Source organism: Aulonocara sp. 'chitande type north' Nkhata Bay, linkage group LG10 (assembly GCF_057382095.1).
Source record: "Aulonocara sp. 'chitande type north' Nkhata Bay isolate Kocher_YH1m ecotype deep benthic linkage group LG10, A_spYH_male_GT1.1, whole genome shotgun sequence".
Lineage (NCBI taxonomy): Eukaryota > Metazoa > Chordata > Actinopteri > Cichliformes > Cichlidae > Aulonocara > Aulonocara sp. 'chitande type north' Nkhata Bay.
Window position 1 is genome coordinate 9,965,934 of NC_141353.1, and position 27,766 is coordinate 9,993,699.

At 40.6% G+C, this 27,766-nt stretch overlaps 1 protein-coding gene across 2 annotated transcripts; it reads right to left on the reverse strand.

The window, feature by feature from the left end:
• slco2b1 (solute carrier organic anion transporter family, member 2B1) lies at positions 1 to 27,706 on the reverse strand. Of its 2 annotated transcripts, none has more exons than XM_086308143.1 (15): positions 27,549 to 27,706; positions 25,145 to 25,249; positions 23,982 to 24,119; positions 23,543 to 23,705; positions 22,940 to 23,164; positions 20,937 to 21,035; positions 15,790 to 15,920; positions 9,080 to 9,176; positions 8,690 to 8,854; positions 8,400 to 8,589; positions 6,575 to 6,719; positions 5,379 to 5,539; positions 4,960 to 5,024; positions 4,288 to 4,408; positions 1 to 3,888 (listed from the first exon to the last, which is right to left on the reverse strand). In XM_086308143.1, the coding sequence occupies exons 2-15, from the start codon at positions 25,208 to 25,210 to the stop codon at positions 3,729 to 3,731; spliced, it is 1,926 nt and encodes a 641-aa protein (XP_086164269.1). In that variant the 5' UTR covers positions 25,211 to 25,249; positions 27,549 to 27,706; the 3' UTR covers positions 1 to 3,728. The 2 variants fall into 2 exon arrangements, with proteins under 2 accessions (XP_086164269.1, XP_086164270.1); XM_086308144.1 differs by having other exon boundaries at positions 27,476 to 27,608.
• Positions 27,707 to 27,766: the final 60 nt, after the last annotated feature.

The following is a 27,766-nucleotide window of genomic DNA, read 5'->3' on the forward strand; positions in this document are numbered from 1 at the left end:
TAAATGCTCAGAAAAACCGAGTTGCTTTTTATTTGCCAATTTATCTTTTACACAAAAAGCAGTAAAAAATGTACACATGTGCACAAATCACATGTGGAAAAATAAACACAATAAACACACTTCAACATTAAATGTGTCAATTAGTTTTATTTAAAAACATACAAAAAAAATTATGAATTTTGATGATATTTTATGATATGTTGTCCATCACATTTCGATTAGTGCTTTAGTGATACTGCTCCACTTTATTCTAAAATGTTATATATTTCATATATTTTTTATAAAGCTGGTGTCCTTTATTCACTGTTCAATTGGATATAAATATTTACAGAACAGCGTTTCGAGTATGAAAGGTTATCATACAAACACTTAAACATTCAGCACAATATAATTTTATCAAACTTGTAGAAAACAGTTTATAAAAAAGTGACAAAACACTGAAGACATCTCGCTGGATTAAATTCATCCAAACTCGGAAAATGTCCACGGGATCTGTTTGTGCCGGAAGAATTAAGTTCATGAATTCACATTTTCATATAAAAAGAGTGTTGTGGTGCCTTTTTGTACTTTCTGTTTGTTTGCCATCCTTCTCTCTTTTTTAGTTTTCCTTCTTTAATCTCTTTGAAGTCTTTTCGTGACTCCAGAATCCTGTCACAGTGTTCTGGTAAAGTTGTAGTTCCCCCATATAGAAAACCTTTTCTGCTCAATATAGCTCCATATTTTTTTTCTTGAGCTCCACTAGAGTAGCATTGCATGGTTCACAATAATTGTTATTTACCTCATCCTGGGCTCTGGTTCAGCCCTCAGTCCACCCTCTGTCTGAAACAAGCTGGCCTAGCTGCTTTCTCTCTTCAAGATCACAGCATAAATACATTCACTGTACACAGGGATGTTTCTCTTTTATTTCATTTCCAGTGAAAATGATGGTACACTAAAAATATTCAGTGATGAAAGCTGTTGGCTTCCTCATTAGTGTGATGTTGAAATAAGAATTCTTTTGACACATTTAAATGTGAAAGTAAAAGTGAAAATGAGATTTAAAGGAATCTGTGCTGGATGTAATTTAACTGATGTACAGGAAATGATATAATGACCACATTTTTCACACCTGAAACTTGTTCCTATAGTGATGCTTTTGCAGATGTATTATCTTTAAGACCACAATCACATTGATCTGTCAGAGGTAACAACTGTATTCCAATTGTGTGCACGATTCACAGTTCAAAATAAACTTTCGTTGTCTCATACTCGGTTGTCGTGCAGCCACCTTACTGAGCTGTTTTAGCTCCTCCCCCTTTAAGACAGCTTCAACTGCTCCTTGTAAACAGAAAGTTTGACTAGCAGGTAGGCGGAGCTTAAGTGCCTGAGATGACCATGTTAGGGATATCGCCTAATGGCGATGTCACACAGATCCAAGAGTAGAAAAAACTGTAATAAAGTGAGTATTTAGAGCAGTGTACAGCCTGAGCATTAGAGTCACAGGGATCACTGTGAGTACACTGATCTCATTATTAGAGAGTTTACAGGTACAGGTACTTTTGATAATTGCATCTAAAAAATGTAACTAAGCCTTCCACCACCAGAGGCACCATTTTACCAGTGGGTCTATAACATGTCTTTGGAAGTCTGCTGTGCTTTTAATGTTTAATTTTCCTTGTTATGCCTTTGCTTTTTGTAAGCCACTATTTTAACCAAGGCTGTGTTCTTAATGGTTAAATAAAGCCCTGGAGGACGGGGCTGTGGCCCCCCCCACACCCTCTAGCAGATTATTACATGAAGGAACCTTTTAAAAAAACAAAAAACAAGCGCGTCCATGCTCACAGGTGTGCACACGGGTGATCACACCCACAAACTACACCCTTTTTGGCTCCTACCTCAAAGCACACTGTGTTCTGTTGATCTTATGTGCTGCACAATAATGTTTAACATTTAGTATTTACTGTCATATTCCCATATATCATTGTGATGTTGTTTATTCTATTACTCTTGTTCTCTTCTGCTTGCTTTCTTTTTTCTTTCTCAGCAGGTGATCCAGGTGATTGATATATGCATTTTTTTTCTCTGCCCGTTCTGTTGGTTTTTGTCTTTTGCCCTTCTCCCCCGTCCCTCTTCTCAGCTGTTTCTCTTTCCCTCTTTCTTTCTCCCTTTCTTTCCCCCAGTCAAGTCTGTCCCGTATTCAGTAAGTGAAAATAAAATAAACAATAAAAGGTGAATCAAATGGACCATTACGGCAAGGCTGGGATGGTCAGTTTGGTAAAGTAAATCCGTTGGGCATCTTTCTTTGCCTTTAGACAACAATTCTGATGCAAAAGAGCCAAACGGGACAGGCCAAAAAAAAAAAAAAAAAAAAAAGATTAAATAAAGCATGTGTTTGCGAGACAATTTTTTGTATATCAGGCAGGTGCACATATACTGCAAAGGTCTACTTTTACAATGTGAGTATTTTTAAGCAGCACCTGAGGGTGTCAGTAACTTACTTCACCCCAGCCCCACAGGCCTAAAGACTGCTTGGCAACTGCCTGGCAACCACCGTTTGGCTGTGATTCATTGCTGGAGTTTGCTAGCAGTCAGTGAAATTTTTCACAAACAGGTGTAGTGTGCTGTAGTAAAACGTTCGTTGCAGTAGCAAGGGTTGTATGAAATTTCTATGAAAGGTGCCGACTTGTTTGCAAACACTCTGCAGCTACTCGCTAAGTGTTTGTTAAGCAGTGACATGTGTGAAGAAACTGGAAACTGATGTTCACGTTAATGTGAACATTAACGTGAACATTCTCTTTCTCTTAGTGAAAGGACGCTGACTAAATCCAGATGATCTTCATTCCGCACTGCAGTCTTGCTATATCTAAAACTACAAATTATGAGCTTCCTGTCTGACCTTATGCTAACATGGAAAATTTCTGCTTGGAACTAACAGTTCTTTGACATATTGGTAAAGATTTATGGGTTTGATTAGATAAGTCATCTCAAAACAGGAAATATTATACATGCAGAAGGAGTGGAATTTGGTACAGTGGTGTCCCACAGTGTAGTGCTAAACATATTGTTACATGTTGCCAATGGCAACTCATGTGTCTCCCTATAACGTGATATTTTTTCCTTATTTTCATGCCAGGCAAGTGTTACTTTAATTAAATTTCTATAGCAAGAAAACATTATATTTTGATCATTTACCTATATATATGGATGTGCTTAAGTATATGATTGCATATATATGTGCATCCTCACTTCTGGCTACAAAAACCCAACAAGGGGGAGGCCAAAACACTAAAGTTGGATAGTCAAAATGTCAGGGGTGACGTCACAGTAGTTAGGGCGACCTTTTTATGTAGTTTATGACTTCATCAAAGACAAATAAAAAAAAATCTTGAAAAACAGAGTCCCGTGTTACTCAGGTTATTCGTTTTGGCACGCAGTTTGGGACTGATATACTGCTCAATGGCCAAAAACTAAACATCGTAAGTGAAACTTTACATAAGTATACACTGTCAGTCACATTAAGAAGTTCTATCTAAAAACAAGAAAACCATTCTGAAATGTTAGCCATGATGTATAAACAAAACAGTGATAAAAAAATTATTTTTGCCTTATAATGCAAGCACATTGCTCCGTTATAAGTGAAGCATCCACCACACCGAGTAATTCACTGCTTAGTGGCAGTGTCCTTTCAACCAGCATAGAAAAAAGCTACCTATGCAGTCTCAGTGAAAAGTGTTTTCTCAGAATCCACTTCATGTTATCAGTTCTTTTTCTTTGCCATTCTCTGATATTTTCTGATTCACCATCTGGTAATCACTTTCCTGATACCTGTCTCTTTTCCGCAGGACGACGATTGTCAGCAGGTAGCAGAGCAACCCTCCACACACAAAGACCACCTGCAGCCCTAGAAACCTGAATACACAAACAGGTGGTTATGGTTTTTTTATGGTTGTTTTTATGGTTGGGGGCTAGTCCGGGATGCAATCAGATGACAGAACGCTTTACAAAGCAAGAAATCTCTACTGAGAATGAGAAAAGTGTGATTCTGTGCTGGCAGTGAATTTTTTAGCCTTTATAACTGCAGAAAATGTGTTCATTTCAGTTGTTGTTTTTATAAGGATTATGAAATTGTTTTACTCTTTTAAAAAGAATTTACAGCCTGTCTCACAAAATGCATCACAATATTTATATAAATGACAATTTAATCTTTCCTACTATGAGAAGGAATGATTGCTGCATTCATTTCAATAGTCAAATAAACTTAATGACCACTTTTTGTATTTTGTTAGTATCTTTAAATGTTCCTTTTACCTGCTTCTGAAGCGCTCTAAGTTGTAGTATTGACAGGACGTCTGCTTGCCACATTTCTTGCCCCATAAGATGCAGGTGGTGTCGATGACACTGCCGTACAACACTGGACCGGGCATGAATGCTGTAAATAGACCAAGATGAATACTCAGTTAAAATCATAATTTTGGCCCCAAATTATTATTATTTTTTAAATAATTCATTCATTTGGATTTATTTATGTCAAAAAGTAAACAGTGCAGCCTCTATGACTGGTGGATGGTGACACAGATGGCTGTAGCTGTTAGCTGTCTGCTTGGCTTCACTTTGGCTAACTGGAGTCCGTGACCATGTTTGTGCTGTTGGAGCCGTTTTTAATTTATCTGACCAGTAAAATGGCCACTGTGGTAATTGTACGAAGAGCTTGTCCAGTAGGTCTCAGCACTAGTTTTGGTGGCTGAAGTTTGAGGATTTTTATCTGAATGTTTCTTTGCACTGCTGTCTTGTGCAAATATAATCATATCTGGCTCCAAAAAATAAAAAATAAATAAGATGGTAAAACTGATTCTTAACATTGCCAGAAACCAGTGTATGAAACTGCATCTAAGCATATAAGCATCAAAGAAAATGCCTTCAGCAGGTCTTTGAGTTTAAACACAGACCTCGTGTCACTGGAGAACGTATGTGATGACTTACCGAGGACTCTGAACAGCATGTACTGAACTCCCACTGCGAAAGACTTATCCTCTGGAGGTACCTCCCTGCAGCAGAGACATCACATTCATGATAACGAAAAACAGGCTTCCAGTAGCTGTTATTTAATGGAGTAGGCAATCTGCAGAGAAATCTCTAGATTCTTCACATGTTTAGAAAAGAAAGTAGTACCTGACTGGAATGTGAAAATATTTGTCTAAAGGCTAAAGATTGTGTTAAAACAACAACAATTTGTCATGTGACTCTGTAGGGAATGAAAGGCAGCTTTACAAGTTTTTCTTTTTTTTTCATAAAACTTTTGTTTTGGTGTCCTTCCTTTAAATTACTTAAAACTGTTGCTAATGAAAAGACTCCGACTTAAGCATTCCCCATTATTTGACATTATATTATCTTTTCCATACCTGAGTATCATCATGCATGATGGTGTCTGGGAAAAGGCGGCGATGAAGGCAGTGAGACCCAGCAGAATCACGAAGGGTAGGAGGAGATGCTCACACCCACTGCCACAGCTCCGAGGTAAGGCGAAGCTGAGACCACCGACACACCGGCACTCAGTGTATTTCTACAGAAACGCACATGCAAATAGATCTGTTATTTGTACAGCTTTTTTTTTAAGTAAACCTGTTTGCATTTTATTTCCTCTCTTGTACAAAGTAATTCTTAAATAATGAAGTCGGTCTATTGCCGGTGCCAGTTTCATCATAAAGTCAGAAACGGTGCTTGGATTAGAAATTGATTCATTCTGTCAGTGAATAACTGAGTTCACAAAATCATGGGAAGTCAACGGTTGTTAGACCATTAGGGTCCGTCAAACCTACAAAAAAATGTTCCTACAGTGGGAGAGGTTTGGGAGAGTTCTGCAACATCTGGATGTAGAATTTCTTGCACATCTGGCCAATTACTCAAGGTCCCAATTTAGATTCTTTAAAACCAGTATTTTTACTTTCACTTTCATAGGTAAATCCACAGACAGACTGGTAAAATGAAAAGTGGGACACTCATACCATCGCAGTGACACAAACACATGACACTCCTAAAGATACCACCCCGAGTGGGCCCCTAATCCTTTCTGGCAGCACACACTGAATTTAAGCTTAACATCTGTAATAGTGAGACCACCTTGGAACAGCTGTAAGCTATTAAAACTCAAGGATACAAATGAAATAATAATAATGATAAACTGGCAGCTAAATTTGCTTCTCAGTGCAGTTTATTGTGGTCTGTTTTCTTTCAGGGCCTTTTCCACAGAATGTTCAGGCTACACAAATATCAATAAGATGATGGTGTGTGTGTAAGAGTCTGAAATAAAGCCAGCGTATATCTAAGACTGAAAGAGAAAACAAAATGTTTCTGCCGCCTCCACGTCTCAATGCCTCATATTCTCAAGGAATGTGATGTCACTGATTTCCTAAGAGCACAAACAAATGAAATGGGAACTGGCAGCAAACCACCACAGAAAGCATGCCAGTTCCTTGTGACTACACACCACTTGAATTTAAATTTGAATAGCAAACAGAGCTGAGCCTTAGTCACAATGTGAGATAACAGATCGGTTCACAGGAAAAAATTTCTGGAAAGATGCTTAACTGAGTCTTACCACGACTTTGCTGAAGTTGTCTGTTTCTACAGATTGACAGCCAGCATGGCAAGGAGACCTGAACTCCATGCCGTCTGAACCACAGACTGGGTTAAACGCCTCCACAGAACAGTGACAGTTAGAACTGCACTGCAACAAATCATAGCTGAAAATACGAACACACATTTTTATTAACATTTTAAAGGTGAATAAAGAAGCTGTAGATGCCTACAATAAGTATTATTAACATATATTCTGAATCATTTTATCAAGTTCATCTGGATTTTTATCAAAATGAGATGTCAAAGGCTTTACTAAGTATCAGTTACACAAAGGTCTCATCACCAACAAAAGAAAGGAACCTGTAAATCATGCCTTTTGCACTGTAGCAGTTACAGCAGTGAAGTAAACTGGTGCCAAAGGTAAAATTGGTTGCCACCAGTGGTCAAATGAACCATTTAACCGATGGTTGATCAGTGGTATCCTTTCCCTGAAACTATATAAATAAGCGTATGGGGTTTCTGCTCCTGCTCTTGACGAAGGCGGTCGCACTTTTCTCCTCTCCCTTATCTTCCCTGCTTAGCTTCTTATGTCCTTGTCTTGTCTTGTGTTTTTACTTTTCTCTGGAACACTCTCTCACAGTCTGCTCTCTAAAACCTAAAAGAGGAATTATGGATTTGATCAACTGGTCTCTGAATGCAATTGACACCCCTTGTCAACGAGAAGTCTGGGCTTGGGTGAGCCTGAGTGCTGAAGATATCTACCTATTCGGAACCATGATAACAGGGTTCTGGCTGATCGGAGCTGGCTTGGCCCTGACTTATCGAAGAATTAAGGAAGCGGAACCGGCTGTTCAAACCCCCACAAGGCTGCCCGCTGGGATTGAAACGATGGGATGAGGCGTGAGTTTCTCAAAATGGGCTCATTGAGTGCAGCACGGAGAAGATCTTGGAGAGGCTTACGGCTGCCGTGAACACTCAGAACAAGACCACTGAGTGAAAAACTGGATTACATCTGGAGGGGCTCGCTCGAACAACACCTTTGAGCGCAAATTCGATCACATCTTGGGGGAGTGCACTGCGGTCGTGAGTTCTCAGAACCTGCTCTTTGAGCAAAAAGTATCACAACATCACGGAGCGTAAGTTTGATAACATCATGGCGAAGCTCGCGGCTCTCCAACGGGAGATTGAGAGACCAGTGTTGGACTGTAGAACTGCTTTGAAATTCATATGAGCTGTTCGCACTAAAGTAAAAAGCACCATCACTTCATGCGGAGACCCTCTCGGCGCCAGCTGCGGTCTCAAGGCTGGAGCCGAACAAAAACACCCTGATAACGACTGTGTTTAGACTGCTCCCCCCATTCCATGCAAGGCCACCTGGGTTGGCTGGAAGACTGTTTACTTAGCCTGGCAGGACGAAGGACACTGTCTCAGCTGAACTCTGGACACGCACACACACACATATACACTGATATGCACACACTCATCCCCCCTCCCTTCCCAAACGCCTTCGACGCTTATTCCCTTCCAATGCTGACGGTGGATCAAGGAGACCAGCGCACAGGCTGCAGGCCCGGATGTGCTGTCTACACTGGCTGTCTCTCACCCTTTACCCCCCCTGTTGCTTGTCATGTGTTTCTTTGGTGTATTAAGAGTTTTTGGGCAACTTAGTTGTTTTATTTAATCAGTAATTTTGTTTTATTAGTTCGAGTTTTCACGAGTTTGTGATATTATAATAAACAAGTGAGAACATTTGTTTGCCATCTATGGTACACTTAGTCCCCTGTTAAGGTGAATTTACAATAAAAAATATAAATCATGGATTTACATGCTAACGGGACAAGTACCTGTTGTTAGAGACCCCAGCAATGTTCTGTGTGGGACAGCCGAGGAACAGCATTGGTAGGGCAGTCAGAATGCAGAGAAGGATGGCTATTGTGCACAATTTGCTGGCGCCATTGACTGAAAGATTGAACCATCGCATCAGAGCTCCACCCAGGACGGTCCCCAGTACCGCCATTGGGATCCCGACTCCTCCTGCGAGAAATCAATAATTCAGAAAACAGAAGCTTCATTTTTATGTCCACAGCTTGATTCCGCTGTAACGACTTTCATGGCACTATTCAGGTCCTCTCACCTATCATCATGGTGGAGAAAGAGGCACTCTGGCTGAACTGTTTCTCAATGAACTTGGCCATAAAGGTGGCGAGGCCGGACAGCAGAGCTGACAAGTTCACCAGAGCCAGAACCACCAGCAGGTAGATGGGATTTCGCAGCGTTCGCAGAGCGATTTTAGGAAAACCTGAGGGAGGTGTACAGTATGACTGAGGATTAATATGCATTACTAAGTTTCTAATGGACAAAAAATAGCATTTAGACTAATAGGTACATAGACTAAAGAGCATAAAATGCTGGATGATGCAGCTGGATGAAGTAGCCCTTGCTGCTGTTGACCTCTTTTAAATTGGTTGACACCCTTCAGTCACCTCAGCTGGACAGGAAACAGAAGTGGAAAAAGGACTCTTACTTTTGAGGAACTGAATGAGGGTAGGTTCCTGTCGTGTGTCTGTCTGCTGCTGCTGCTCCTTACTTTCTGGTTCGGGGTCAATGTCTTCTGGATCTTCCTGCACAAATATGGAAAGAATATCACATGGCAGCCTTGTTTTTCCACTGTGAGATGTGAAACCAGTAAATGGAAGTTTACATTCATGAATCTGTCTGAGGCTTTGGATAAATGTTTCCTGGCTGGTTCCTGGGAAATGCGAGTTACTCGCAGGCATGAATTATTTAATCTAAAATCTTGACAAATGCCAAGATTATTTGAAGAACGGTTTTTGGAATGGAGACTATTTTACCCTGTGGCAGATAAAGAAGGCGTTTGAACCTTGAGATAAATCTACATTCCCACTGTAACCACAGGCCAGGACTGGATAGTGGAGCAACAGTAGGGTGATGTGTACTTTGAAAATGTACCATTACTGCCTAACCAGCTGTGACTGATACTATTTATTGACCCTGTGGTGGTCATTTTACAATGTGACGGACCCTAAACCTGGACCAGTGTGATTTAGTAGTTAGTTGTTCCCCTCCAGTCTGTTAGACTGCAGACGGTTTTGTGTCAGAGAGCACAATGACTCATGGGTGTGTTAATGTTCAAGTTGTCAGATTAGCAGCAGTATTATCATGGCATGTGTTTATTCCTGCACAGTGCTGAGCATAGCACACTGTTCAAAAACAAGAAGTGAAAGTGCAGCTGTGCAGTCTGTGAAGCACATGCTGCACAGGTAAGAAAGAAAAACTGTTGTGAGTCTTTTTGCCACACAAATTTGCTACAAAATGTTTTATTCACCAAGAACCTTGTTTGGATAAAATCGGAAAGCTTAAATACTCTTCTCAACTTCACAAATGTCTTCGTGTGGGCGGGAAGGATCCAAACTGGATACTGTCCAAAATATCTGGGTCAGGGCTGAGCTTCCAGCTCCCTCCAGCTAAGTAATGAGGTGAAGATAGTAGGCCATAACACACACACAATATATATACAGTATATATATACATATATACATACATGTGATACATGTGAGTAATTATTGGCCAGTTTAGTCAGTAATTCTTCACCAAACTCAGCAGAGAAACCTGGTTCAGTTCATGGAGTCGTCACAAAAGCCTTTCACTGCTGCAGCTTTTCAAACAAATGACCGAGTCTGTTCCAGACTGTTGCTCAACAGTGATTTATCTCACAGAGCTCACGGATGTCCACTAAGTGCAAAGGTTTTATTTAAGCACGGAAATACTTTCAGTTTAAAATCTAGTCAGAGTTGTGCTACAGAGAGTTACGTTTCATTATTACCGAAAAGCACCACTGAACGACACAGGAAATCATTCCTGCCTGTGGCCATCTCCCTGTACAACGCATCCACTTAACACACTGTTTGCTGCTACAACTACACATGTTTCTTTTCCAAATATTTATTTATAAGTGACTTATGTATGTATGTATGTATATATATGTATATATTGTACTATTCTTAGTTAGCGTATTGTCTGTCTTGTCTTAATGTTGGTTTAAAATGGAGCACTGTAACAAAAAATAATTTCCCCCAGGGATCAATAAAGTATTCTGATTCTGATTCTGATTCTGATTCATTAACAATAACATAATTAAACAATGAAATATGTGAGAAAGACTCCATCACAAAACTGAAATACGTTTCATCATTTAACCCTTTAAAGATTAAAAAATGCTTTCTTATGTGGGGACAAGATTAGGATGCAGCAGTGCGCAGTGTGACGTCTAAAAATGAAAATTTACTTAAAGCAGCTGTGAAGATAGAAAAGTTTCCTGCTGTATAGTCAAAACTATTCTGATTGGTCTGTTTTGGCTGGTTTATGGTTCTTACCTTGGATCTGATGGACAGATCCCTGCTTTAATCTATAGACAGTAATCTGTATCTTAGGTTTGACAGATTGGTTACCAGCTGTTAGTTTGTGGATATTACCCTCATTCCTGCAGCATGTGGACTTTGTTAGTTCGTCTTTAGTGGCTACTTATGCAACTGTTCTAAGGAAGGTCCAGGAGGTCTTTTTAAATATTATGTGATGCAAGTCTAACAGTGGAAAACTTCCAAGGCATCAACTTGAAGTTTTCATAAAACACCCTGCTGACATTAACACAGTTATTACATCTTCAGTTTTAGAGTGATCTGATTTGCTATCTCAGAAGAGTCTCTTGCCTGACCACTTCTATGTAAGGTTTAGGTAGCATGAGCAGCAGGAAATGTACGGTACTGTTGGGTGTATTTTTCTAATGGACTGAAATTTAATGTCTCTATATATAAAACATACAGATTTTGTTTCAATTTGTTAGATATTTTGCTTTGTTCTGCATTCTTGGACAGTCCAGGTCATCTCAAACCAGCTTGATCTGTTTGATTTTCCTGCAGTTGGATGAACTCCTGACCTATCAGTCCAACTGCCTTTGCCTTTCTACAGACAGGCAGTTTGTCAGTAGATCAACTTTCAACAGCTAAGAAAATTTTTTTAATTCAATAATTGAAATAATTAAAATCTCAGAATTTAGCCCAAAAAGTTATTTTTAATTCATCATTTATCTTTCTACCAAAACATCCTGGACTGGAAATGTCCAGATCCCTTCTTTTCCCAGACTGACTAGCAGTGTTGGTCAAGTTACTTGAAAAAAGTAATCAGTAACTAATTACTGATTACTTCCACAAAAAAGTAATCCCGTTACTTTACTGATTACTTATTTTCAAAAGTAATTAATTACTTAGTTACTTAGTTACTTAGTTACTTTTTAAAAACACGATTTACAACCTGAACAGGTGATAAAGCGATATATCTTTCAGCCCAATTCTACTTTTTCTACATAATCCATCATACAAAATGTAATCAAATGGAAAAGTCTCTTTTTTTAACTTGTTTTATTAGTTTTAATCTTTTAACTTTATGCATCAAGCAAAAATGTAATTATATGCAACATTCTCTGAGTTGAATAAATGAGTTTAACATTTAAACCTATTTTCTGCACATTCCAGCACATAAAATAAAATAATTATTTTTTGTCTTTCAAATAGATGCAAGTAAAACACAGAATAAATAACCCTAACCCTAATAATAATAAATAACACACACATGAATAAAGTCAAAGACTAACGGTCCTGTTGCTCTATTTTCACCTGTAAAGCAGGACTGCGGTAGGCGGAGGTTTACCCTGGTGCAGGTGTGCAGCGGTCAGTGGAAGGATACGGCAGTGTCTCTGTGAGTTTCCCATTACGTCGTAGCTACTCGGTGCTTGTTGGAAGTTTAGGGGTTTTTTCGCTGTAAAAAGAAGTTTTCTTCCCGCGCACAGCGGACACTAATTTTTTTGTCACTTTTTATGGAATCAAACTCAAAGTAAGGTCAGTACTTCCACGCTTTAAACGCTGCACGCTCATACTCTCTCCTACAATCGATATGTGATCCATTGTTGATCTGCAGACAGCTGTTGTCACTAACGGCGCACTCGCTTACGTCACTGTCGTGAGACATTCTCGCAAAAAATCACGGTTTTAGTAACGCAGTAACGCAGCGTTCCTACGGGAAAGTAACGGTAATCTAATTAGTTACAAGTAACGCGTTGCTGCCCATCTCTGCTGACTAGTCTGCTTTCCTTTTTTCCTTTTTTCTCACAGCTCTGAGAGTACAGCATTAGCACTGTGTGTAGCAATAACAATGAATCAATCATTTTTTTCACCAGCTTCATACAGACAGAGTTCGTCAGTCATCAGCAAAACCTGGTTGGATCAATCTTCAAGGCTTGATTTTGTTTCTGTTTCTTATGAAATTCACATGATTTCTTGTTGACTGCATTTTCCCCTCTTTACCTTATTTGTGAAATGAGTTCACTCTAACTAAATTGCTCAAATTTCAAAAGACCAGTCTTTTAGCTTCGGATAAACCACAGATCCCCTCTGAGTCTAAACTGCCAAATGGAAAAAAGTCCTTTTCCCCATCAACAAAAACAAAGCAAAACAAAAGAAACCAGCCAACATTAGATAACTTACGGTTTGAAATCCATTCACATCAACGTAGCCAGATTTCAAATGACATGGCTCTATTTTTGTCCGCTCAGAAACTCACTTTTAATGAGTCCAACCCTGAACGGTTAGAGCTAACATTTCAGATGGTAGATCTCAGCAAATACCTCTGACCTGATGGAATGAAAACAGGCTAAAAAATGTGACTGGGAGGCTTTCAGGCAAACATTTGGTCGAGCACTGATGTTTGGCAGCATGCTCAGGGAGTCTTATTCCAAGAAACTCTGTTGGGCAATTGGATAGTTTGTCTCATTTAATTGATAAAACATGTGCAGAAGCTGAACTTTCTCTTTTGTGTTGGGACTGAGCCAAAACACACAAAAGCAGTTTCACGTTTGCACTGGTTGAAGTGAAATAAGTTCAGCTTCACCAACAAAGCCTCATCTTATCCTGTCATTTTGTGTTCCTGTGGTTTAGAAGCAGAAAGTTTCTCTATCATAAAACATAATAACAGCATTGTGAGCTTTTTGCTTTCTTTAGTTAGTGACAGCTGTATTTTGCTGCATTGCAATTACAGATATTTTTAACTAAACGACTCATTTACCTCATGCAGTTTCTGACAAACAAACAAAGTACCCCCCCCCCCCCCCCCCCCCACACACACACACACACACATACATACTTACTCCCTATAATGACGACCATTAAAACCTCTTTGGATTGCAGGTCGGCTTCAGTTGATCATTATCGCATCGAGATAATTAAGATAATCACTTGATTTTGGCTGCTGCCATTAAGATGTTTGAGCGAAGAAACCACAAAGGGCTTCTTGAATTGATGAAAAGTACTGTGATATATTGGCTACAAGCCATTTCATTTCCTAGTTTTGATTATCAACCTTCACTCCTTCCTTCAGTGGTGCTTGTGTTTGCTGTGAGGAGAGAAGACAGATCTCCTCCTCTATCCCTGTGTAGAAAACTTCATCCCACATCTGTGCAGATTATTTAAACTAAAATTCATATTCATCATTTAGATAACAATAGCAGCTCTCGGGTGGTCTGATAAACTATCGTAAAATAAAAGTTTTACAACTTTCCCACTGGAAAAAAAGCAATTATAAAAGGTCTTTAAAGATCCATTCATTGTCTTCTTGTTAAAAGTCAGTCACAGCTAAGCAGTGATTCCAAATGTTCGGCCGATCGTGGCTCAAGAGTTGGGAGTTCGCCTTGTAATCGGAAGGTTGCAGGTTCGAGCCCCGGCTTGGGGCTCTCGGTCGTTGTGTCCTTGGGCAAGACACTTCACCCGTTTCCTACTGGTGGTGGTCAGAGGGCCCGGTGGCGCCAGTGTCCGGCAGCCTCGCCTCTGTCAGTGCGCCCCAGGGTGGCTGTGGCTACAATGTAGCTGCCATCACCAGTGTGTGAATGTGTGTGTGAATGTGTGGATGACTGGATGTGTAAAGCGCTTTGGGGTCCTTAGGGACTAGTAAAGCGCTATATAAATACAGGCCATTTACCATCTTCGAACTCCTCACCAAGCTTTGAAGCTAAGCCCAGCCCACCTGAGAAAGAAACCTATTTTGGTTGGTTTTATTCACTACATTGGTCTTTCAGTCATGACTCGAGGTGAGGGCCGGAAGCCAGTCTGGCTATTTAAATCTGTGACCTGGTACCACATGTCAGGCTGCCAAACATAGCTTTGCCACACCTAGAAGCTGAATACCACTCATCATGAAACATAATTCAAAAAAATTCAAGTATATAGAGAGGAGCTGGCAAAATAACCAAAATAGAAGATAAAGAACAATGCATTTAAGTACCAATAGAAAGATTAGCTACTGGTGTATAGCTGGCGAAAGATGGAAAGCCACAGACAACTGGGGCGACCGTGGTTCAGGGGGTTGGGAAGCTCATCTGTAACCAGAAGGTTGCCGGTTTGATCCCCCAGCTCTCTCTGTCCTGGTCGTTTTGTCCTTGGGCAAGACACTCCATCTACCGCCTACTGGTGTTGGCCAGAGGGGCCGATGGTGCGATATGACAGCCTCGCTTCTGTCAGTCACAGGGCAGCTGTGGCTACAACTGTGGTTTGCTTGCACTAGTGTGTGAATGAATAGTAGAATTGTAAAGCGCTTTGGGTGCCTAGAAAATCTCTGTATGAATGCAATCCGATATTAACTACAGATAAAACATTATGAAATATTTAATAAAATGTTCACTTGAAAAGCCACTCTCCAGCAGAAAAGTTCTATGAAAGACCTGTCAGGTGTATTAATGATTAATCAGATTGATATCTATTTTGTTGGTGGAACAAATGTACAAGTTTTACAGTTTTGCTATTTACGCTCTACTCAACTGTTTTTCTTCCCTAGAATAGAGTTCATCAACCTGTCAGAGAACATGAGTCACTGTGAGCCCCCTGTAATTATCTTCAGTTACACCTGCTACACATGCGCATATCTTGGATCTGTCTGGATTAATCATTAAGCTAGGGCGAGGCAATTATAGGTGTGTAAAGAAAAACAAAGTCAATGCATCTGATGTGCTTCAAGCATTAGCCCTTGAGTGGTGCTGGATTAAATGTTACAAATAACGTGATCTGGGATATTAAGGCCCATAACGGATGCTGACTATGCCCATGAACATTTTCTCTACATGTAAGTTCAATTACACCAACAACAACTCTTCTGTATTAGATAGGACTGACTCACCTCTTTGGGCATGTTTCTGGGGAAGAAGAGGTAAGGTAGTGCAGTGAGAAAGAGGAGGCACGAGGCTACCAGGAAGCCAAGCCACCATGCTCCCACCCAGCGCAGGTCTTTAGTGTCCAACTCAATCTCCTCTGGAAACAGAAGAGAACACAAATCATGAAATCCATGCAAAGAATCCATCCATCCATTGTCTTCCACTTATCAGGGTCAGGGGGCCAAGAGGCGAGGTAAAGCCTGGACAGGTCGCCAGTCTGTCGCAGGGCTAACACAGAGAGACAGATAACCATTCGCACTAACATTCATGCCTATGGGCAATTTAGAATAATCAATTAACCTAACCCCACTACATGCATGTCTTTGGACTGTGGGAGGAAGCGGGAGTACCCGGAGAGAACCCACGCAAACTTAACACAGAGAGGCCAGATGGTGAGTCAAACTTGCTGTTAGGCAACAGAACTAACCACTGCACCACTGTGTTGCCACATGCGAAGACTACGACTCTTTTTTTTTCATTTTATTTGCAGCTGTTTATTGCCTTATATCAGCCAATAAATTATCAATACATGTAACATAGGGTTAATTCACTGCCAGCCCATAAGCCTATCATTCATCCAAGTACATATCCAAAAATTCTTATATAGGGTGTAATATTTACGCTGCTTTAACCTTTAAACTCCAAACCAATTTGCAACCCACCTCCACTGCAGCTCCCCCTTTATACCTCCAAAGTAATCATGTGATATTAGTTCTCAGTGATGCCTGCTCTGTTGTGAAATACAACCAGGTGGAAGTAATCTTTTGACTCCAGTAGTTCTGCCTAAAGTAATAATATACAAAGACTGAATTTGCTTAAATTCATGAATCTTCTGATAGAAATACGTCTGCAAGTTTGACTTATAACTTGTCCTTCACATTTGTAATATACAGTCGATAATTTAAACGCATACTTGGACCTAAATGGTGAAACAACTGCCCCCCAAATGACTTACTGAGCCAGTTAAGGGAAAAACCTACTGTACGCGCTTTATGGTATAACAACAAGTCATCATACCTCCTTTGTTTGAAAGATGTGTCATTTACACAAAAAACAGAAGTCAGATGAAGCCTATGCTGGTGGAGTTCCATGTTTGGACAGCCATTGCTGTTATTTATAGTTAGGGTTGGTCATGGAGTCATTCCTAACAAAGAACTAAAACTGAATGCTTTTACAGTACAAGCTGAAATCTTCTTCCCTGTCAGAGGTTGTTCTGGATGAAACACAAACGACTTTCTTTTGCTTGGTAAAAGTGAGCTTCCCATAACTCGATCTTGCAAGAACCTACAGGTCCCTGGTTCTAGTGTTTTCACCGTGTGTAACTTGACATTCAGTACTGTGTGAACGTTCTAAGCAAAATCTGATGAAAATTTAGATGCTAGCTGCCTGGTCAGCTTCACCTCAGCTAATTGGATTCCTTCACGTCAACCTCTGGCTCATGTTTGTGCTTTTGGACCCTTTTGGAGCATTTTTAATTATCTGAGCTATAATATGGCTGCTCTGCATTTAAGTGTACTAACAGACCATCCCAGAAGTCTCAGCACCAGTTTTAGAACTTAGTATTTTTTTTCTTTGTTACTAGAGGGGATCTGTGCATTTGTGCAGTCTGCAGGTGCAAGAAGAACTTAGCAGTCCTAGAAATAAACTTTTTATCCAAATATAAACCAGCAGCCAACATAACATCAGCCAAATGTATAATTGGAGGTTTCAAAATGCACACTAAAGAAAAAAAATGGATGCTGTAATTGTGTCTACATCCTAAAATTTATAGATATCAAGACACAACCTGTAGTCTGTAAACACAACTTTCCACTAATTTAACTGTACACCAATGACATGCTGCCAATCTGAAACAAACGTCACTGCCCATCTAAAAATGTTCACTTGTTTTCCTTGATTTATTAAACCAGTTATGGCTTTGCTTATCGAGGGACACCAATGAAAATGGTTCTACCTATCTGTTTGTGGCTGCACCCATGACGATGAAGAACCTCTGCAGATTTTAGTGACATTCATGTTTGAATCGCCAAACAATGAAGGCTAATCCCAGTGGAACCTGATCATTGAAAAACTCCGTGGGAACTTTGCAAGGCTGTAATTACTGAAGATCAGGAATGAGTAACTCTCTTGGTCCTGCTCTGACAACAACAACATTCCAAAAATCTTGCAATGGACACCTTAACCTGCTTTACCTGTTTACTATATTAACCTCATTACACTGCTCAGTGTGCAGTTATTGTCATGTTAAGACTGCTCTGCTTTTATCTATTATCTGACATTAGCACTGGTTCCAGTGGTGAAGGTTTCAAATAAGGTGAGTGTGACAGCTCTTATGCAACAGCAACCAAGAGAAGAATTCCAAAATAAAATCCATTAATTGTAGAAAAACAAAGACAAATGTTTTTGTTTCCAAAACAAAAACAATGCTTTACAAATTTTAATCTATTGTCCAATTACTGTCCTCACTGTCAATCCAGCTGTTATTATTGGAAAACCTTCCCAGATATTTCACAGCGTAGCTGACTCTTTGTAAAACTAAAGAAGAAAGGATGGATAAACATTAAAAGTTAAAATACTTTAGTTATCAGAAAAATCTGTTGGTTCCTTAATTTCATATCTATTTATTACATCTCCTGTGATCCTAAATGAGTGAAAGAAAAAGGAGGAATGTATCATCAAAACTGCCTAAACGCATTTAAAGTTGAGCTTTTAAGCTGATAAAAATACTTATTGCTAATGAAGCACATGACTGCTGGTTAAAATCTATAATTGGTGATTTTGGTGTTTTATTGACAAAACTTTATAGAAAAACAGGGACAATTTGTAATGTGTGCAGTAAATGTTTTTTTTAAATATTGTTTCATTGAACATATTTGTCCTTAAATTCTCCTCTGAACATATTTAGTGCTTACTCAGCGCTAAGTTGCCTGAAGGCTCAGTGTAAGCCAATAAACCTACATGCCAACTGTGTTACAAATCAAACCACATCAAAAAAAGCTTTTCATTTACTAGCCCACCAACCACCACCAGTGACACCTTTAAGTGTGTCAATCCCTAATACAGATTACGAGGTGACAGCTTCAACTTGCGTGTGTGCTGTTTTATTTTTTTTCAAGGAAATTAAACTTAAACATAACTCTCCAACCTTAGCACCACAAATTAAACCTCAAACATACATTCATGAAGCAAAAGAAAAGCGCCCTCAATTTTCCACGTCCCATCCTGTCCCTGGTCCCCATAAAATAAAATAAGATATACACACTCGCACACATTCTCCTCTGTATGTTTTTACTTACAAACACAGAATTGATGCAACATTTTACATTTTTTCTAAACATGCAAATTGTTAAACATGTTGTGTGACGGCACATTCACTTTCACAGTCTGTTGGCCCATGTACGCATTCCACTGGGAATGTTGAAACAAGCAAGTTATTGTTTCAACAAGTCTGTAAAGAGACTGTAATATCATTAATCATGCAGACGTCAAACGACTGCAATGCCTGATTGAATGTCACGAAACTCTCACTCAACTTAGATCAGAAACGAAACCTGAAATATGAGCAGATGTAGCAGAACTATTGATCCCAGAAATGGTGGGAGTTAGCCTGTTAGCATCCAGCACATTACCAGCTAGCCACTTAAGGTTAGGGTCACACATTAAAGCAAGAAGCTTAGAAATGCAATGTCACAAACATAAAGTAATCCTGTTTCTTTTCTCATTACTAGTTTTCAAAAGTAATTAGTTGCTTTGTTACTTAGTTACTTTTTAAAAACATGGGTTAGGGTTAGGATATGTGAACCCTGAATATGTATTAAAGCGATAGACCTTCCAGCCCAATTTTATTGTTTCTGCATAATCCATCATATAACATTGAATCAAATGAAAATGTTTGTTTTTAAAACTTGTTTTATGAGTTTTAATCTTTTAACTTTATGCATCAAGCAAAAATTAAATCATATATAACAATCTTTGACTTGAAGAAATGTTTTTAACGTTTAAAACTATTTTCTGCATATTCTAGCAGATAAAATAAAATAATGTTTCGTGTTTACACTCTTTCAAACAGATGCAAGTAAAACACAATTGGTTAGCAGGAGTGGGGCCGGTGACTGATAATTAGTATGACTAGTTCAAAGAGCTGACTGTGGAGTATTTAATGAAATAAATATAATAGTTTCACTGAAAACACCTCAGATCCTTGTCTGAACATATTTCTAATCTGGATATCTGCCCTAAGCCTGAAACTTTCAACAGCAAATAATCTACTACTTCAGCTACAAAATACCAGCTTACACCTCCAATTACATCTGGCTGAGTGTGAAGAAAGAAGAGGCAGCAGGAAATCCGCCAAAACATGAGAAATGCTCATTCACGAAAGGCTTCACAGCTTGATCATTTGTTGGATGTCAGAGGTTTGAGTTCAGTTCATTTCTATTATTTGCACCAAATATCGACAGTAATGACGATGCTTCGTTATATAAGTTAAAAACATAACAATGTATTGTTCCAAGAGACCAATGCCTCCAGCAGAGTCGGGTTCAGTATCTCCACAGCAGTAACTGCATAAAGTGTGCAAACACTGACAATCTCCCGGTGTGCTGAACCCAAATATTAATCTTTAGATATCATTCTTTGTTTCAGCATTGCTTTCTCATGAGTAAAACAGGATAAACTAGAACACTTGTTTTTAAACCGCCACCCTTTTGTAGAAATGTTGGCACGGCATAAACAGCCCGAGGACTGAGCGCTGCTGCAGCGTTTCCAGTTAGCAAATACACAAAAACAGGTCATTAGGGTGTGTATCTGTTACAAAACCTGTCTGCGGCCTGATGGTCACGAGAACATGGCTGTCTTAAAGAACTTCACACCACCAGTGAAGACCTCAGCCACTGTTTGCCAAACTGCATCATTTAAATGTGATTTATTTTATGGGTTTTTATCTTTTGTAGAAGATTTTAGAGGAAATGACCCACATTAGTCAGCTTTACACTGTTTTTATTAACACCATGTTGAGTGCTCACATGCAGGAAGTCCTCCTTTCCTTTTAAAAATGAGTAAGATAAACTTTCTTTAAACAGCTGTATAGCATTAGCACAGTGTGCCTCCTCACCTTTGGGTACCTTGTCAAAGTCAACATAGAAGCGTAGCATGAGGGCCCCAGTGATGAATCCGAAGGCCGGGCCAATTGAGGTCATAGCAAGGAGGATGCCTGGAAGACACGATAAAAAACCCCCTGAGAAGATGAAAGAGACGCCTGCTGGCCAACGGGTTGACCCTGACCTTTCACCTCAAACATCACTTTGGAATACTTTACCTGCTTTTTTCAGGCGCCTCCGTCAAACATAAAAAAGATTCTGCTAACCAAACATTTCCTACCTCCTCACCATCACATAGACAGATTCATTATGAGGTTACAACAGTAAACATTATACATATGGAACAAGAAGCAGCGGCGAGGTCTGTGAGGTGTTACAAAGAGCTGCATGTGGCTGCTGTGTCGCTGTCCTGCAGTTCTTCTTACACTCAGAGGCCTCAACAAACTTGAAAATGAGATAAAACAGCAAATTTCTTGTATGAAGCAATCTCACATTTAAAGAAAAGGTTTTAACATCTGAGCATGCCCAGCTTTCCTTACACCAGCGTGACAGAAAACAAAAGCAAAAGGAGAAGAAATCACACCGTGTCTACAAAATATGCAGCAAGGGCAGCATTTGTGCTGAAATTAGGACAACAATGGAGCTATAGTGAAGAAATTTCACATCATTATTAAAGACTTCCTGCCTGCAGGTCCCAGGATCCTAATTAAAACAGGTTTGTTGTATAAGCAGAGACGCCGCAGGCTAATGTAACTACAATGCAGCACTACAATCACGTCTGTTGTCACAGTGACTGTTCTGTAACAGGTCAGGTGAGCTTCTTGGACTTTGATGACCTCGGTCTCTGCTGTTATCGCCTTCTCATATTTTTATAACGCCCAGTTAAAGTTCTGTAATGTGAGTTGACCTGAGCAGAAAATCTTTCATGGCCTCAAGTGATCTGCTTTCAGTCTGTTAAATACAACTCTTGCCAATGTTTGCCTGATAGTTATGAGGAACAAAGGTATTTGTTACACAGCTATGATATAACAGTGGGTGGTAAAAGAAATGCAGTCATGCTGAAGAGCAATAACTGTTGTGTCTCTTTGGGTCATTCTGGCTTTGTCTTTGAATTAGAGGAAACTTCCCTATTGTTCATTTTCTTTCTTCAAAAAAAAAGTCCACCACAGAGACCAGAAATCTGTTTCAGCGATTGGGGAAAGTCTTCTGATTCTTTTCGTGTCCGCCTCAAACATTCAACCCAACAATGGTTTGAAGCTGGAAGTGCGTTTGGACCCTTTTTCTTTGGATCAAAGACTCAACACTCCAGCCAATTAGAGAGTTTAAATATTTTCCTCCTGATCTGCATCACAGTTGGCAGTTCAGCGGGAATTACGTTTATCAGAGTGTTCATCCAGACCAGCCAATCAAGATCTTCTGTGAGATCAAATTTCAGCAATCAGTTATGACCAGTGTTGGTATATGAGCTGTGTCTTAGATTGCAGTCATCCGTACTTCAACAACAGTTTCAAGTTTGTCAGCTATGAATTCTTTGAAAGTAAAAAGTTTTTGAACACTTCAGAAAGTATAAGCTCATAGATGGAGGATACTCCTTAGTGGAAAATACCTGGTACAGATGTTAAGTCATAGAAAATGTTATTTTCTGTGCTCAGAGGCTCAAAACGTGAGAAACATTCATAAAATGCAGTACTCAATGTGTATAATGTTCTTCTCTCCCCTTTTGCACAGTCGGGGAGTGTGTCAGGATACATTTCACTGCATGTTGTACTTGTATAAGTATGTATGTGACAAATAAAGAATCTTCAAACTAATCAGCAACAGTTGGTTAAATGCAGTGCACTAACACTGATGAGACACTGAGACACTGATGGACTTGGGACTTCACTTTGAGGAAACCCCCTCAAGAGACTTCTTGACGTCTTCATCTCAGGTGTATTGAACCTCTAAACTACTTAATCTCCCAGAACGTGACATCGGGACCAAATTGCGAGTTAAAATATCATTCTCTGCTTCCTACCGAGGTAGAGCGGGGAATTCCTTTTGCTTGCGTAGTCGTCGATGTAGGAGATGCCAAAGGGCTGGATGGGGACAGCTCCGACGCCCAACAGCAGCTGACCCAGGAGCAGCATGGGGTAGATCCCCTGCTGGGCAGGGGTCTCCTGTTTCAGGCAGGTCTGATTGTAGGATGAGGTGGTGACTGAGCTTTCTGATTGGCAGAGGTTGGCACTTTTTTCATTGGAGGCTGTTTGGAAAACAGGGACACTTTTAAGATTGTCTGAATTCAACACACAGATTTCGTTCTCTGCAAATAAAATTGAAAGGGAGAAGATTCAGTCTGAACTCAATCTATTTCTAATTTACTGGCACATCAGCTAATTAACGTCCCTTAACTGGACCTGTGAACTGTGTTTGTGCTGTTGGAGCATTAATAATCTGACCAATAATATAACTGCTGTAAGGTTACTGTGGTAACAGAGCGTCAGAGAAGGCTGAGCTCCAGTTAACCAGGAAGTATGTAAACCAGGGACAGTTGATAACTTACTCCACAAAATAAAGAACATTCAAAAAACTCAGGAGGTTCGATGTGTGCGTGTGTTTGTGTGTGTGTGTGTGTTCTCACCGATGATGCTCTTCGTGTAGTGGTACGGTTCACTCATGAAGTGCGTTACCCCCATCAGCAGAGAGGCCAGGCAAGCGAGCAGAGCTCCAGCGCCGATGTACCGTGGCCGATGGACTCGACTCCCAAAGAAGCTCACAAAGATGATGAGGATGGTGTTTCCCACCTGTACTCAGACACACAACATCCGTAATGTAAGACTAACATCAAAGATTTCCAATCCTGTCACCTTCAGGTTCATATTGAGGTTTTTGTTTGTTTTCATCAAAAGGACAACTAAAACATCTCAAACATAAAGCTTAGACCTCGTTCCGATTATCATTCATTTATCGCCATCTTGTATCGTATACTGGACTGTATTCTCAAACCAAAAACAAACTTGTGACTTTCTGAAGAGCCATGAATTCATTAAGCAGGAGTTCAGAGTCCTAGCTGAACTGACCTCGTTGAAGGAGGCCAGGAGCCCAGACTTCTGGCTGGATAGGCCATAGCGCCTCTCGATGGTGGAGATGGAGCTCTTCATGTAGCCCGACACCAAAAGCTGGGCCAGCTGCAGCAAACTGTGGCAAAACACAAAGAACTGCAAACAGAAGAAGAAGAAGACAGAAAGTCAGAAAACGCATTTTAAAACAAGCTGCAGTTCCCCTTACATCCACACGAGGCAACAAACTGGCAAACAGACTGACAGGCTGTGTTAAAACCTCCGAAGTCCAACTTTGCCGACTTAAATTCTGACATTTTATTTGGCTTTACTTCACACTAGTTTCCACACCTGCTAACATTAGCATTTGAGAATCTATAGGTGGTAACTTGTAGCTCCACCCACAGTGCGGAAGTAACCTGAGGGTGGTTACATCCATCGTGCATACTGAACAGTCTGTTTCTGGCTCAATTTCAGCACAACGTGAAAGGTACAGACAAGAAACAGTATTTTTCTTTGCCCTGAGCTCGTCCTGGGATCATGTGACTGGAGAACAATTCCAGGATGAAGCTCAGGATGTGAAGTTTCAGTCCCACAGGTTCCAGTGTTTAGACAGGCGAGCGTCTGAGGCCAGCTTTTAAATCTCTCCGCTGCCTGAAGGGATCTGACCTCTGACCTTGCCCACTTCTGATTTTACTGTCACAGGCATTGCTACAGCGCCATGTGATCCTGTGATCAAGTCATTGTGTTTCATTTGTTTTTCCAGACACTCTGGGAGAGCAGACTAACGAACGCAGCTGAGCGTTCTTCTTCATCACTTTAACCCTGGAGAAACCGGGTCAAATTTGACCCCATGGGTTCTCCAGGGTTAAACACTGAAATCAGATCTTTGTGGGACGAGCTGTTAGAGACAAGCCTTAACCACTGGAACATCTGTCTGACACAACATCGGCCTTTAACTGTTTACAGTCCACCATTTTTACCCAGCAGGCCTCATACGAGCCCGGACAGGCCCGAGCACCACTCCCACTTTTTCAGCTCTAAGTTTGAAATAAACAATAAATGTTACAAATTTCCTTCAACTCATCTTTTCTTTCTTTCCTTTGTTGTATTCCCTTCCTTTCTCCCTCAGTCCCTTCCTTCTTTCCTTCCATCCTATCTTTGCTGTGGCGCTGCAGACAAACCTTGATGCTGTTGAAGAGACTCCTGGATCGAGCAGGAACTCGTAGGCTTCTGGGGTCAGAGGTCATGTTGAGGCTGTTGACTCACACGGAGACTGAAGAGTGACCCTGTGAACCACAAACATGGGTGAACCTGCCATTCATCGCTTTTATTCAGCAGAAAGTCCAGCACAAACAGCCCGACACACTCATGCTGAGCAAACACTACCTTCTAGAAGTACTGAGTGCACACACACACAAAAACACACCTACACACACACACACACACACACACACACACACACACACACACACACACAACCCTGTTCAGCTATCTTAGTGAGGACCTTCATTGACCTAATGCTTTCCCTAGCCCCTGACCCTAAACCTAATCATAACCTAATTGTAACCCTGACACTAAAACCACAAATTTGAAGGCATTTAAAGGCTTCAAATTTGTGAGGACTGGGTTGTGTGTCCTCACAAGTGACTGTTGGTTCTCACAAGTATAGCAGAATGCAGATTTTGGTCCTCACATACACACACAGGGCGTGTGAGTGTTTGGATATAGAGCTGCTGAGTAAAACGTTGATCGTTCTGAGGGTGATTTGACACGGCGTCACAGAGCAGCCAGGTCAGCACCTCTGCGACGGACAGGTGGATGGTGACACAGGTTGCTGTAGCTGCTAGCTTCGCCTGCACTGGACCTCTGGATGTGTTTGCGCTGTTTGAACCTTCTGCAGCATTTTTAAAGAAGAATGATAAAAGCTTTGGTCGGAGTGTTTTCACTATCATCAGCACTGAATGCTTATTGGCTCAGTTAGTAGCCAGAGTGCATACTTTGGATATTTCTTCATGTTGACAAATATGAATTTGCAAAATTAACTTCATTTTTTATTAAAAATGACCTGAAAAGGCTGTTTTCCCATTGGCTTCTGTCCAACTAGCTCTTAAACTGTCAGTGTTTCGTAGGACGCTTCAAGCAGAGGAACTGCATTCACCAGTTGACGGCACATTAGCAATCACCCTCTGGGCACCATGAATGTCTGTGAAGAAGTCATCACTTCATCCTGGACCAGTACGGTGGACTGACTGATGTTGGCACAGCCATCATGGCGAAGAGGAGTCTGGTTGGAGGCTTTTATTGCGAAGGGCAAAGGACCAGAAGACAAATGTTGATGTTTACCAAGAAGGTCAAAGCTTTTTTTTTCTTTGAAAGAGTTTTTTTCCCCTAAAACAGAACTGAATGTGTTTGATTTGATTTGTGCCGTGTGACGTATTTCCATAATCAGGCTGAAATACAAAGACAACAACAACAGGAAACAGAGAAATTGTGGTAGAAGGAGGTGGAGAAGACAGGAAGTAGCTTCTTATCTTAGACGTCAACCGATTCTGTGACAGATTTTATCTGTCAGAGCCACAAACAGACGACCTTCATGTTTGAAGATAAAACCGATGACCACCACCTCCACCCTCTGCCTCCACACAGACTTCACGGAGTGAGGTGAGATTCCTGATGGTTGGAATAATCTGAATGTTTGTAATGAAGGAAACATTTTCCTTTGGCCAGTTTTTCAGGTCTTCCATGTTGCCAGTTTTCCTCATCACTGTTCGTGAACATGCTCGATCTGAAGATTGCTGATGGTTTACCCGGTGCCTCTCCAACCAAAGCCTGCTAAAATGGGATTGGTTGGTTTTTGTTGGACTACTGAAAGAAGAAAAATCCTTGAAGGTGTCAGGAAACGATTTCCAGCAGATGTCCTACAAGTCGGGTCAAAGACAAGTTCTTTTTTTCAGTAGATTAAATGTTTGACAGCAAGCACAGTGTTTGGAAACAAGCAGCATGGGATAATGAGTAACCAGGATACTGATAGCTTATCACACAATCAGGCCCACTCATGGCTCTGTGTACAGGCTCCTCACATCGTCACCACGTCCCTGAAGAACGAGCAAACTAAACCTGGGAATAACTAATGCCATGCAGGTCATGACATCATTGTTAACTTTATAATCAAGATTTAAATTAATATTTAAACACATTTTATGATTTCTGTTAATATAATATTAGTGCTATTGGAACTCTGTGAAACCTCTGACTGAGCCTGGCTGCGGAGCTCATTACGCTGGTCTCTGACCATGTTTAGCTCCTCGTGATCGCCATGACTGTAAAGGCCGTGTCACACACCAAACAGCTTAAAAATCCAGCTCCAAGCTCGAATTTCTTTATTCCAACTAACAGCACAAAGAGTCAAGTTACACTCCTGCAACGTGACGGCTGAGCTGTCTCACACACACACACACACACACACACACACACACACACACACACACACACACACACACTCGCGTACTCACAGCTTTAGTGAAAAGTCCCAGCTGTCCCACTAAAAGCCTGAAACCTCCCACAGAGAAAAACACTCAGACTCACTGTGTAGCTCGTCTCTCTGCTGCTCTCACTTTGCTGCAGCTCCGACTTTCTGTTCCACTCAAGCTGCCAACACACCTCCAACTCACTGAGAATAGGAGGAGACAACATGAGCGAGGAGAGTGGTAGAGTTTGAACCCTCCTTCTGTGTTAAGACAGTCTGTGAAAAAAGCCATGTGTGTTAGTGTGTGTGTGTGTGTGGGGGGGGGGGGGGGGGGGGG

What these genes read in the sequence shown, in the direction of transcription:
- slco2b1 (XM_086308143.1), bottom strand. Translation starts at nt 25,210, where the DNA reads ATGACCTCTGACCCCAGAAGCCTACGAGTTCCTGCTCGATCCAGGAGT. An exon ending in CTACACGAAGAGCATCATCG is followed by an intron (nt 23,165 to 23,542) that starts GTGAGAACACAC and finishes TTTTCCAAACAG; the next exon opens with CCTCCAATGAAAAAAGTGCC. An exon ending in GCTGGGGTCTCTAACAACAG is followed by an intron (nt 6,720 to 8,399) that starts GTACTTGTCCCG and finishes TCGTATTTTCAG; the next exon opens with CTATGATTTGTTGCAGTGCA.